General features: G+C 41.2%; 1 protein-coding gene across 1 annotated transcript in view; it reads left to right on the plus strand.

Annotated features, from left to right (window-relative positions):
• Nucleotides 1-7,999, plus strand: part of sobpa (sine oculis binding protein homolog (Drosophila) a) — a 51,565-nt gene extending 43,566 nt beyond the window's left edge. Inside the window, exons 6-7 of the mRNA XM_042501219.1 lie at nt 1,909-3,964; nt 6,054-7,999. Of these exons, the coding sequence (XP_042357153.1) occupies nt 1,909-3,963 (2,055 nt within the window). The 3' untranslated portion in view covers nt 3,964; nt 6,054-7,999. The remainder of the gene's footprint in view (nt 1-1,908; nt 3,965-6,053) is intronic.
• Nucleotides 8,000-13,187: the final 5,188 nt, after the last annotated feature.

Below are 13,187 nucleotides of genomic sequence, written 5' to 3' on the forward strand. Positions count from 1 at the left end.
TGCTTTTACAGAATTTCATGAATATGACATAGTAAGTGCCAAGAAGACGCATGCTGCTGTCTCTAGTAACGAATAAATTCTAAACAAGAAGAATGACAATTTATTGTCACATAATTGGATATCAGTGAACATTAGGAACACAAGGGAGTAGTGAAAATGAATGCATTCACAACCTACTCACACCATTTTCAGGGATGAAGTTAAAATGTGAAGTCCACTCCTGTGAAACATCACGTACACTGACATCAAGCTGTAGTTTTTCCATATTGAAAAGTTAGTGGAGAAAGAACAATGCTATGTTGGGGTTCCCAACTGTTAAAATTACAGAAACAGGCAGTTGTATTTTACAAAACGATGCACTGCTTTTTGGTCTTTTATGTCTACTTAAAGTGGATTAATACATTTGCCACTGTAACATTTTTTAATGTTGATCTGAGATGGTAGCACAATCCTTGGAAAAGAATGCTGTTGTAAAAACAATATAGTATATTTATAGAGTATACTCTTAAAGACAGTGCATTTATGTTGCTTTTTGTGCATGCCATGCATGCTTTAAAACATGCATAAGAGGCTTGTCATTTTGTGTAGAGAATATAACACATAATCAGCAGTGGTTACTGAAAATGTCACATTATGTTTATTCATCCAGAATAAGAAAATTACTAACAACAAGGTAAATACATTGTCAGTTTTTAGGTACACTTACTCTTTTTTTGTGAAGTTAAAGGTTCTGTATGCAACCTTCAGAGCATTTATATAGCAGCAAAGAACGTAGAATGTAATTGTGTCCTGAGCAGAGAATGAAGTCACACTGTGTGTGTGTTAATCTAAGCTTCTCTGTGGTTTGTTGTGGTGGCTGGTTCCGCCATGCGTGCATGTTAGTGCATGTGCGTACACCATTTTCTAGCTCATCACTACTGCTTTGCACTGCTCTCTTATAGCTGTTACTGCTGATATCCAGAGGGCATCATCGTAGAAGTGTAGTGCCCACCCTTCAGTTCCCTCCTGGATAACATCATTAGCTTTGTCAGAACTGCTGCCATTGTTTAGCTCTGTTTATACAGTTAGCACCATTAGTTGCTAGCACTAGCTGCTTACTCAGCTACTTCCGTGTTGGGAACCGTGTCCAGACAAACTCATACAATGTTAATTTTGCATGGAGCCCCTTTATTAGCTTAAATGACGAAATTTGAAAGTTCTGCATTAAGCTATTGCATCAATCACTTGAAAAATATAAAGAGATTTTAAGTCATCAAGTGAATGCCTCTCAGATCATTTCAGGTTTTGGTTGCAGCCTGATGTGCAAAATAGCTGAAATCTAAAAATTGCAGCAGCAGTTTTGTACTGCTCAAGCGTTCAAACTGACTTAACTTAAATATCTGTTTTCTACTGTAGTTGGCACACACTTCAATACCGAGTGTGGCCATCAGTCTCCAAGGGATCTGTGGTTAAATGAGACTTTATTGCAAACAGAAGGTGTAAATGGGCATTTCTTGTTAGCACAAAAAGTCAAAGACAAAGTCACTTTAATAGCACTTAGCAGCAGAATCATACCACATGCACGTTTACCTCTCTGTAAGAAAACAACATTGGTTTAGACACGTGCACAAACACACACCTAAATTACATCAATCAAATACATGCAGGCATGCACATAAACTAATTTCAAGGTTAAGCGTTTCCTCTTGACAGATTTGTAATAGTAATCAGAAACAGCATCAGCTTTCTTAAAAACAATCTTGTTTTAAATGTGTTTATCTCCAGATGGCTTGGAGGCTGAGCTTCTGCTTACCAGGATACTTCAGAGGAGATTATTTTGTAATTCATCAAAAACAAATTACAAGTCTTTTGTATGCAGAGTGACAGGTGCTGATGCAGTGTGTGTACTGTGTGTGCTTTTTGTTCCAGGTGTGTGACTGGTGCAAACATATTCGCCACACTAAGGAGTACCTGGACTTTGGAGCTGGTGAGCGGAGGCTGCAGTTCTGCAGTGCCAAATGCCTGAACCAATATAAGATGGACATTTTCTACAAGGAGACCCAGGCTGCACTGCCTGGAGCATTATGTAACCCTGGACACGGCACTGGTGGAGAGAGTAAGATGGAGTGTAGTGGAGGGGTACAGCTTCTCACTCCTGAGTCCTGGGGAACGCCATTAACGGACCTTAGGCGTAAAGCTCCCTCACCAGGAGGTCCTTCCACCAACTCTGCAATGGCCCCTTCCACTTCCTCTGCCACCTCACCTTCAGACACTGCTGCTGTCTGCTCCCCATCCTCCTGCTCCTCAGCCAAGATCCCCACACCCAGACCCCACGAGAGCCCCACACTTCCCCCTCCGCCTGTTCCAACTTTGCACCCACCTGTTGGGGTTCCACCTGGTAGCCCTCCCATGGTGATGACACCCCGGGGACCCATGCCCCTACCGCTGTTCATGGAGCATCAAATGATGCAGCAGATGCGTCCACCATTTCTTCGGCCCTCTGCCCACCCAGGTGGGCCCAATAGTCCCCTGTCAAACCCTATCATCCCTGGCATTGGTCCACCACCTCCCTCTAGGTCCATGGGTTCAGCATCAAGCCCCATGCATAGACCCCTGCTGTCTCCACATGTCCACCCCTCATCCAATCCCAACCCAGGCATGATGCCCCCTCACCCTGGTCTCCCCATGCCAGGCCTGCCCCCTTTCCCCCCAGTCAACATGATGCCCAATGGACGCATTCCTCTGCCCCCAATGATGAACTTTGGCATGCCATCCTTGGCTCCATTGGTACCCCCACCAACTCTCTTGGTTCCTTATCCTGTCATTGTACCTCTGCCAGTCCCGATCCCTATTCCAATCCCGATTCCCTTCAGCCCCAAAAATTCCAGGGACCAGCCAGAGAGCAGTGGTACCTTCCGCAGTGCTCCAGAGTCCTCTGAGGCTTCGGGATCTGGGCCACACTCTCCAGGGTCCTCTGGAGGTGACAGAGGGGAGCAGAAAGTAGAGCCAGCTGGCATGGAGCGTCTCTCTCCTGTACGCTCAGATAGGAGCAGGACGGCGTTGGTTGACTTGACTGTGAAGGCAGAGGACAATTCAGGCAATCTGTGTCTAAGCAGCGGCCCTGTATCAGTGGAGGGGGTGATTGATCTAACTATAGGCCAGAGGCCATGCCAACAGCAGGTAATTCAGAGGATGCTACCAGGGGTCCAGGTCAAGGTAGAGGCAGAGGCAGAGACAAGATCTCCACCAGCTGCAGGGTTGGGTTGGGAAGGGAAGGGCTGTCGTGATGGGGTGGACGGTGCCCTCTCACAGGGCCTCCTCAATGCTGCAGAGCTGGAAGGGGCCACACACCCAAACACACTGGAATCACCAGGCCCTCCCTCAAGCAACAGCAGCCCTTATTGCCACGCTGATCCTCCAATGAGCCAGCTGAACCCCTGTAACTCTAACCGTACCCCACCACCCTTACCCAGCACAACACGGACCCACCCACAACCCCTGCCCCAGCTCCAAACCAACCCTGCTGCCCCATGTAATGTCATAGTCAATGGTACGGGATGGCATTCGCTTCTCACCCCTGCCTTTGAGTCTTACCCTGACCGAAGAGATGGTGTTGTAGGAGAAGGCACGGCAGAGGAACAGTCAGCCAACGGTGAACTGGAGCATGAGGCACTGAAAGAGAACAATTGCGCAGCTGGAGAGTGGGAGCCAGGGAAGCGGGGCTCAGCGCAAGATGAGATGGCGGACACAGTGGATGGTAAGCCAGACCCTGACTCCAACTTAGAGGAGGGTGAGCATGCCTATGCCCTGCCACTGCTGTCTACCGGAGGCTGTGTGGTCATCCAGCCTGTGCCAAAGCCCGGTGCTGACAAAACGGCCATCCTGTCCTGCTCCATCAGTGCCCCTTTGTCAGCAGACGGGAGCCCCGAGCTGGAGCCACCGCTGAAGAGGAGGTGTCTGCGAATCCGCAATCAAAATAAATGAGGTGGGTTTACCCCAGTGGGCTGCCACAAACACTTCTATGCAGTTGTGCAGACTCTGTATTTAAGTATGAATTTACACAGATTTATTCATTGACATTTTGTAATTCACAGTGGGGTACCCATCAAATAATCAGTTGCTTTTGATGCTTCAAATGTCTCTTACTCCCCAGTGTGAATCCTTGAACCATTTGAAATTATCTCCTTTACTTCCAAAATGTTCTTTAACAAGTTCTTTACTTTCATATTTAGCCGCATTGTAAAATTTAGGAAATTCTGGCAAAAGGGTTATTTTATCTTTTGTCCAATGTAGCAAATAGTAAGGCTGATCACTTCATCATAAAATCACATTATGATGCTTGATTGAAGGGAAAACACTGTGTGCATCAAATAGAGACAGTAGTCAAACAAGCAAGTGAAAAATGTCATGTGAGTGCATGTTGAAAATGTCATAACTCCACTGTGCAGGTAAGGTATTTGAATGTTACTTGTGATGACTTACTTGAGCAAACCAGAAGGTATCATACAATATCTGCTGATTCCAACTCGTCAAATACCGCGACTTTGTCGGTGGACCTCCATTTAATGTGACGCTCAAGGTACCCTCCCGTATCTGTTTTGGATGTTCCGGGAGGGAGTGTCAATTAAAGCTTGTTACATGCATTGTGTCTTTTCAAAGTACACTATTGCTTTTGCAGAAAATGCACACTGTCTGCCCATAAATGCATAGTCTTTTTCAAAATACATGTGCAACATAGTTAAAATGTTGTTTTTATATTTATTTCTTTGGTTTAGGCAGCAAAAGCACATGGTCCATTTAGAAAAAAAACATTATGCTTTGGCTTAATTTCACATGGGAAGCAAACAGGGAGCTCCCGAGTTTGTTTGACCCATCTACCACCCCTTCCGCCCACCCTATAAAAACTTTCCTGCTCTTTGTATAATGGTAGTTGCCGGTGGCATCACAAACTTCCGCCACCCAATGTATATCATACTGCTGGAAAAGGTGCCTCGGTGCATCTTAGCCAAAGCCAACACCAATTCTTACTGGGGGAGACAAATGATAATGTTATATCATCTGAAATCTGCGCATATGTATGAGGCCATATTAGTAGAAATGACATTATACAAAAATTTCAGGTGTGTGCGTCTTTTTAGTTTGTTTTGCTGATTTGATTTGCATGCATTTCTTGCTGGAGCATGTTCATCCAACACATTAATTTTCTAATTTTTTACATATTTCCTCATGAGCCGGCACATTGCTCCCATTTTACAGCAAGATTACTTGTTGCTTCACTTTGACTGGCAGATTACCTCGATGAGCTTCAGAATGGAAATGGGAAGTCTGTCATGTCAAAGGATTTATTCAACACATTAATACCAAGTTTAATGATGCACTCCTCGAGTTGTTAATTAAATGAAACTGTATTCAAGAGCAATTGAAGACCAATTCAAGTTGTGGTAACACGAGGCGAGCACTCTGAATTAGAGTAATTAATAACGACAAAAGATGGAAATCAAGCCCCATGCGCCGTTAGTGCTGCTAAAAGCAAACCGGCAGCTGAAGTGAATCATAGAAGTCATGGAGAAACTGTACCATAACCTTCAGATACCTAAAGATACACCATTTTTGATTATTGATAAGGGAGAATGCTAAATCAGTTTGCTGTATCTTACCTTTCCCACTTGTCTGCCATATCACAAGGCATTTATTATGAATTATCTGAAACATGATGTAAAATTTATGCCTCCAGAGAAGCACGCGCTGAATATTTCATTCTTTATTTGCCCAAAAGTGTCCTCAAGCCGATACTGATCACTTGTACCGAAGAGAATAAACTCAAAATAGGAAACACTGCTGACAGTCTGCATTTACTTCTGTTTGATCCTCAGTGTCTCCAGCACCAAAACTGTTATTGTGTGGGTCTTCTATGCACCCTGATGCTCTAAACTGAACCTTTTCTGTTCCCCACTTACCTTGACATGAAAGTTGGGGCTGCCTGCTTGGATTCATGCATCACATTCACCAAAAACAGGCTTGGGTGGTGGTGGGGGGGTAACTCTGTCTAATTCTCCTCCCACTCTGTTTCACAGATGGACGCTCTGAGGACCACAGTGCCATCAACGACACTCACTTGTCCACCCCCCACCTCCAAATCCCACCCCTCCAAACTACACCACCACACACATGAACACTCAGATTTTTCTCGTCCTCACTCATCGTCCAGTCTACCAGCACCACAAATCGCCTTCGACGACTGATGAGAGTCCAACCAAACATGTTGTATCATAGCAGAGTGGACAAGACTCCTTTTGTCCGTCTGACAGACACACTGATGGACTGAACTTCTAAAGAGTTGATGTCGTGGCCAGCAGGATCGCTTGACCTTTGAACTGCAGACAGTATATCCCCGCAACTGGAGGACTTTTACCCTGCTGCTTCACTCCTCATTTAGAGACTCTCAGCCCACACTGCCCCTTACCCACACTCCCTCTAACAAGTGCTCTCCATATTGTCCGTTACAATGAGACGCTGCTGCTGGGAATTTAGTGAAAGGAGCCCCAAAGAGAGATTTCCATCCCCTGTTTCGGTTCAACCTGGTGCCACACCACAGGTACAAAATCTCCAGTAAGTGTTTTTTTTTTTCTTGTCACTAAGGTATAGACACATTTCACAAAGAGCCAGAGAGCTGGCAAAAATCTAACCAGCAAAAACAGTGTTTGCCAACCTGACACAAAGTGTTCTGATGGGTGAAGCGAAGAGAGAAGCATAATAAGCATGAATATGTGACTAAGAGTTATTTCAATAAGAGGCTGGAGAACTGTCCTTGGACATAAAAACACAGATTGTTTTTGGATTTACTGAATCAGCAATCTGGAGGATAAAATATTAACCTTCACCAGCAACTAATGGTGTGTGGGTGGAATCATGCAATCTCTGCCATTTTCCTGTAGCACTATTTGCTTGCTCTCAAACTTCACTGATTTGAAATATTTTGTTACACAAGAATGGGACGGAGTTGACATGATAATCATTCCGACTACTGACATTTTCACATCCTGTGTTTAAACAGTAAGCACCAGTACAAGTAATAGGCTGCTGTTTGAGAACATTACGAGGCTTACTGCACCTCCAGAAGAACTGGGATGGCATGACAATGTAGAAAGTCTGCCAAACTGCAGTGGGTACTTGCTACTGCAGGCTAGTACTTAATCTTTTCTATAATACATTACCAGTGGTGTTTCTGTAATGGGTTAGTTTGAGACCGACTGCACTGAATTTAGACGGGGCAGAGGCAAGCCAGCTCTTTCATAAATAATTCTTTTGGGACCTGGAGGAACACTGTTGAAGTAACACAACAGATTTTTTCTACAATAAACACACTGAAGACAAATTCATTTTGGAAATAATTTGAAAAATGTTTAGAACATTGCCTCTTGCTTCTCCACCAGTCCTGCCAAGTTGCTGATTTTTTTTGCCAGTTATTATTTGTTTCAAGCCAAATTTAAAGGAGCGGTGTCTGTAGGTTTTAGTGGCATCTAGTGATGAAGATTGCAGATTGCATCCAACTGAAACTTCTCCCATGTGCCAAGCGTGAACTTCCTTTAGGTTTTTCACCAGGAGCCTAATTATCCGCTGAGGTCTCTTCCTCTACAAAAAAAAAACTGACCTGGTGATTTAAACCAGTAAAAACACTGAAAAAAGCAGTTTCATGCTACAGATCAGTGTTTCTCAGATGTTGTTCGCCATGTAGCTGATGGGCTTACCTTTTTTCTTGGTAACTCAAAATCCAGACATTCAGGCGGTTTATACCAGGAGACAAATTATTCACAGGGATCTCTTCCTCAGCAAAACAAACATACTTGGGGATTTAAACTAGTAAAAACACTGTAAAAAACAGTTTTATGTTACAAATCACTGTTTCTGTGGTGTTTTTTGGCACCTGACAGTTGGGCCACTTGCCCAGCATCTTCTAATGTGTACTCACTTTTTTTCTCCATCTAATAACTTAAGATCCAGACGTTCATGAGGTTTTTTTTCTGGAGCTGAATTATCTGCAGAGGTCTCCTCCTCCACAAAACAAACTAACCAGGTGATTTAAATCAGTAAAAACACTATCTGATAACTTTAGATCTAGATGTTCATGGATTATTTAAAGCATTAAAAACACTGAATAAAGACGTTTCATGGAAGCAAAAAGTTTTCCAACACTGGGGGAGAGGCTGCTAGCTACATTGGCAACAACAGGAAAACACAAAAAACTAAACTAAAATAAAATAAATAAATAAATAAAAATTAAAAAGCACAAAAATAGTTAATAGCCTTATCTAGAGCCAGTGTTTGATTTGTCTTTTCTGGGCTGCTAGAAACATTGCGGTGCAACATGGCAGACTCCGTGGATAAAACAGCGTGGATATGCTGATATAAACAGCCCATTCTAAGGAAACGTAAACACAAAGATTTTTACTTCCAGGTGATTATACATTAAAAGAAACATACATATTATATTATATTCCATATCTGCTAATATGTCCCCCTAAATCCTACACACTGGACCTTTAAACCCAGCTTTGTTCTTGATTCAGTAGCATGCTCTATGTACAGCATTTTGGCCAGTGTAAGTGAACACAACCGTCGCCCATCCAGTTTGATCTGATCCAGTTACAGCGCAGCTTAAGCCTGCGAGCTGGGACATCAAACAAAGACAGCATTTAGTTTACACTCCTATGGAGGAGGTACATTGTACCAGTGCGAGACAAGGTATTATCATATGCCAAAGGCCTCTGGTGTGTTGAAACAAAACATGTCACCTAGTTTTCAGTGGAAATGGGATTTCAAACTGAAGATCTGACCAGATAATTTATAGTTGCCAAAAAACACAAGCACTTATTTTTTTAAAAAGAGAGGAAGATACAGAACAGAAGTGGATGTCAAAAACAGTATTGCCCTGTTGTCTCTCTTTATGGTTTAAAGGCCTATGATACTGCAAGGAAGGTGAAATACAAATCTGGATTCAAAAGATAAAGGAGTTGCATTAGATGTGTACATTGCTTTGCAGCCCCATCATATCACAGTTTTTTCTGCTGCCTTTGATTTATTTCAGTCATGGTGTGATTCATTCTGTGTCCAAATGAGGCCCAACATTTACTACACATATCCACATATCACAAATATGGCTACACTACCCATACTGATGTCATACACACAACGCAAATAGTTAATGTTAGTGTATGTGTGTGTGTGTGTGTGTGTGTGTGTGTGTTTGTGTGTGAGAGAGGCAGGTGCAAGCAGAGAGCCCAGTTGAGATTACAGAGTGTTGACTCAGAGTAAGTAGTGTGCAACTCTATCTGTTGCCTGTTAGTCAGGCATTTAGGCTTAGCTTGCCGCTTGCCAAGGCCCAGCTTTGGTGTCACTTTAAGCATTTCCTTGCCCCCGCTTCATTTCTCTGCAAGCAAAGGCAGTGAAAATGCTCTTTTTAAGCCGCCCATTTCTGTCTTGTCTACCTTGTGTTGAATTGCATTCATCCATAGGTAGAGAGCAATTGCACCCCTACTCCAAAATTGAGGTTTCCTTGTCGAGTCGTCAGTCCAGAATCTAGCTAGAGAAAGAACAGAAACCAAGCACTGATGTAATCAAGACACTGGGCACTGTGATGTCTGTAATATAGGGGTCATACAAAACCAAGGCCACAACCAGGATTTTAAAGGTCACACCCCTCACCAAAAAGAAAGTCTTTTCATATGTTATTTTTTCAGTTACGTGTTTGTGTATACTTTAAATGTTATATCTTATAAAACACACATTGTGTGTAGGTTTTTAGAATGTAAAGACCCCCCCAGGTTGCAAAAACATACAAAGGACACGACCTCAGTATCCTAAATGTTTGCTGCAATCCTGCTATGACAAAACTGAGCCACTGATACAGCTCTGTCTGTTTGTCTTAAGCAGGACAGGTTCAAAATTATGCTTTGTTTACTGCTCAAAGCTAACACTTTAGCACCCACTGCAATGAGCTAACAGGCTGCTAGCATTCCCAAAACAGGAAGTCAGACCTTGTAACGGAGAAGAAAGGTGTCAGTGTTTTAATTATGTAACATTTGGACATTTTTGTCCTGCTTGCAGTGGCTATTTTTGTGCAGCTATGTGATCATATTTAATGCCACAAAACGTACTGAGCACCTTGACATAATTTAGAGGATGAACTCCAAACAGGGCTCCCCATGAGCTTTCCTCTGGTGCCACCCTCAGGACAAAATATCCACTTTGTGCACAAAATATTAAGAGGTAATGGCTGAATGTGGAAAATACACTTAATTACTTTTTCGATGAGAGTTAAATGAAAAAATTGTTTCCACTTTCATCTCTGTCCGATAGGCCTAAATATGAAGCTAAAGCAAGCTACCTGTTGGTTAGCTTAGCATAGCATAAAGACAGGAAACGTGGGAAAAAGCTAACCTGACTCTTATGAACTGACTCTATTAAATAATAATAATAATAATAATAATAAAGTTAAAAAAAACAAAACAAAAAAAAAATTCTACCAGCATCTCTAAACTTCACTTATTAGCACATTTTGTATAATCTTTTTCCAGTCTTAGTTTTTAGCTAAGCTAATTGCCTGCTGGTTGTAACTTCAGAGGTGAATTCTCCCAAAACACTAGCCTTTTTCATTGAATTTGCTTCACAAAAAGACTAACACAAATTGTTTTGGTGAGATTTTCTAAATTTTAGTCTGATTACTGGCAGATTTCCCAGAATTGTTCTAAGATATTATCTTAAGGCCTACCTGAAATTTCATAGCCTACTGATTAAAAAAGATGAGTTGGGCTTGAATTACGATCAGGGACTCACCAAAATCATTTATGTATGCATTTTCTCCTGCTTGGCACCATTACACACACACATTCAGACACACACAGACAAAACCACATGCATGTTATGTGTGACCGTAACCTGCACCATGCTGTGTTGACATTGCAAACAGTGTACTGTCCACGTCCAAGACAGATATTGAAGATATTAGAGCCTAACTCTCACGTGGAAATCCTGGACCACTGAATCAGTCTTTGTGATGGCAAACAGACTCGTGACAAATCTCCAGCATTCCTTTTTTGATGATGGACTACAGGCCTAGTCAACAGCCTGAATTATGCAATGACATCTAACTCTAACCTGAATATAGACGAGTGGTCCACAGACAAAATAAAACATGACATGACTTCATGTTACTTTTCAAAAACAACAGAGAAGTTGCCTTAACTCTTGCTTGTATAATCTCTCCAGTTAAGACAATGATGCTCGCTTGTAAAGAAGACTCTCCCTTCTTTGTACAAAATGAAATATACCAGAAACAATGACTTTGTTATCTTGCTAGTGTCAATGTATAGATGATCAGCTTTTTTCTGTAACTTGTATGGACCGTCACATTTTTGCTAAGAAGAAACCCTCCTCCCAACTTCCTTTTTCCTAAACATCCAATCTGTTCAACGTTTTAACTTGTGGTGGACTGTCGATCTTTTTGTGTACATTTTATAGTATTATTTATTGTTGACAAGTTTTGCATTTGCAAATAATAAAATAAGTGAAGGTGGTTTGACCTGAGCATTCTATTCCAATGTAAATGCCTGGTGAACAGTGAAAAGCTTTTTTAATTATTAAAACGGAGAAAACAGTGATATGAGGAGATGATCTTCTGTCTTTTTCTTATGACGTTGTAACATGTACATAACATGTGGCCAAAATTGCTTTGGAAAATAATCATTTTTTGTGTTGTAACAGTATTTGTTTTATCCAGTGAATTGCTCATGAAGACAAATAAATAAGAAGCACACACAACTCTGTTTCAGATGGGTCATATCTGCTCATTCTATGTATGAGGAAACTGCACACCAACTGCATTATATTGTGAGAAAAACTGGAAGAACTATCATCTTTCTTTAAACATCATTTATTGGGAGATTTTGAGCTGATAATTCACTTCATCACATCATTGACAACGTGGCAGAGATCCACCCAAAACCTGTAAAAACTTGTGAAAATCATAATTAATAACTGTGAATTTCAGCTGTGTCACATCTCAAAAAAAGTCAACATATTCTATATTAAAACCTTTAATAAAAACACTGAGAAAAAGCTGTGCATCTCAATGGAAATATGTAAAGTAAAAATAATTAAAAGCACTTACAGTTATCGTTTACTGTATGCAAACAACAGCATTATAAAAAGCTAGATATGAACCATTCAGTGTGTGACAAAAACATTTAATGACTGAGAATCTACAGTATAATCCTTTAGGTGTGGTAAAAATCTGAGGTGAAGAGCTAAAAAATACCAGCTACTTTTGATTTTTTTAGTGATGCAAAGAAAAAAGAGCGCCGGAAAAACAAAAATGCCATAGCATCTACCAGCCAAATACATTTATGCTAACAACTCTAAAATGTCATTAATAATTAATGCACATGTGATTACTTGTTTAAACACGTTTTAGAATATGAATCATTCATAACTTGTTGAATTTTCGTTATACTGTTTAAATATTGATGTCCAACATGGAGTGAATTGGAAATAATAAAAAAAACAGTAAATAATGAGTGCAGTAATTACTAGTTATCTCTACTGATAATTAACCCACCAGTTAGTAACTAAGCTCTGATTTATATATATATAAAAAAAATCAAATTTCTAACAATTTTAATTACCAGCAGAGGCTGATGTAGTGACAACTGGAAATATACTCACCGTCACTGAAGCGACGAACAGTTTTAAAGAAATCCAGTTTTTAAGATCTCAACATAAGCCTACAGTCAAGGGAATATCTGACTTGAGGTGGCAGCGCTGCAGATGAGAAATGTGGATTTAATGGTCTCTGGCTCTATCTTGTGGCTGCTGAAAGTATTGGCTCACTCCTCAGAGGGGAGATAATGGGAAAACGTGTTCTCACAAGGGAGACATTAACTAGAAGTGGACACAATTTAATGAACACACAATATAATGCATCCAATACAACAGCTGTGGGTGAAGCCTACAATGATTGTTTTTTGTTGAGACTGTCAGACAGCGACTGTGTTGGGCTGATTAAACTCATAATATTTTACTACCCTGACTGCTTAGGTAGAATATTTTCTATTAGAGGAAGCAAGCAGGACTGGAATGCATTATATTGTAAAGTGTCACTTATATTTCACGAATCACTTTTATGACACACATCGGCCAAAATATGAGGAGTT

This window comes from Plectropomus leopardus, chromosome 14 (assembly GCF_008729295.1).
Source record: "Plectropomus leopardus isolate mb chromosome 14, YSFRI_Pleo_2.0, whole genome shotgun sequence".
NCBI lineage: Eukaryota > Metazoa > Chordata > Actinopteri > Perciformes > Serranidae > Plectropomus > Plectropomus leopardus.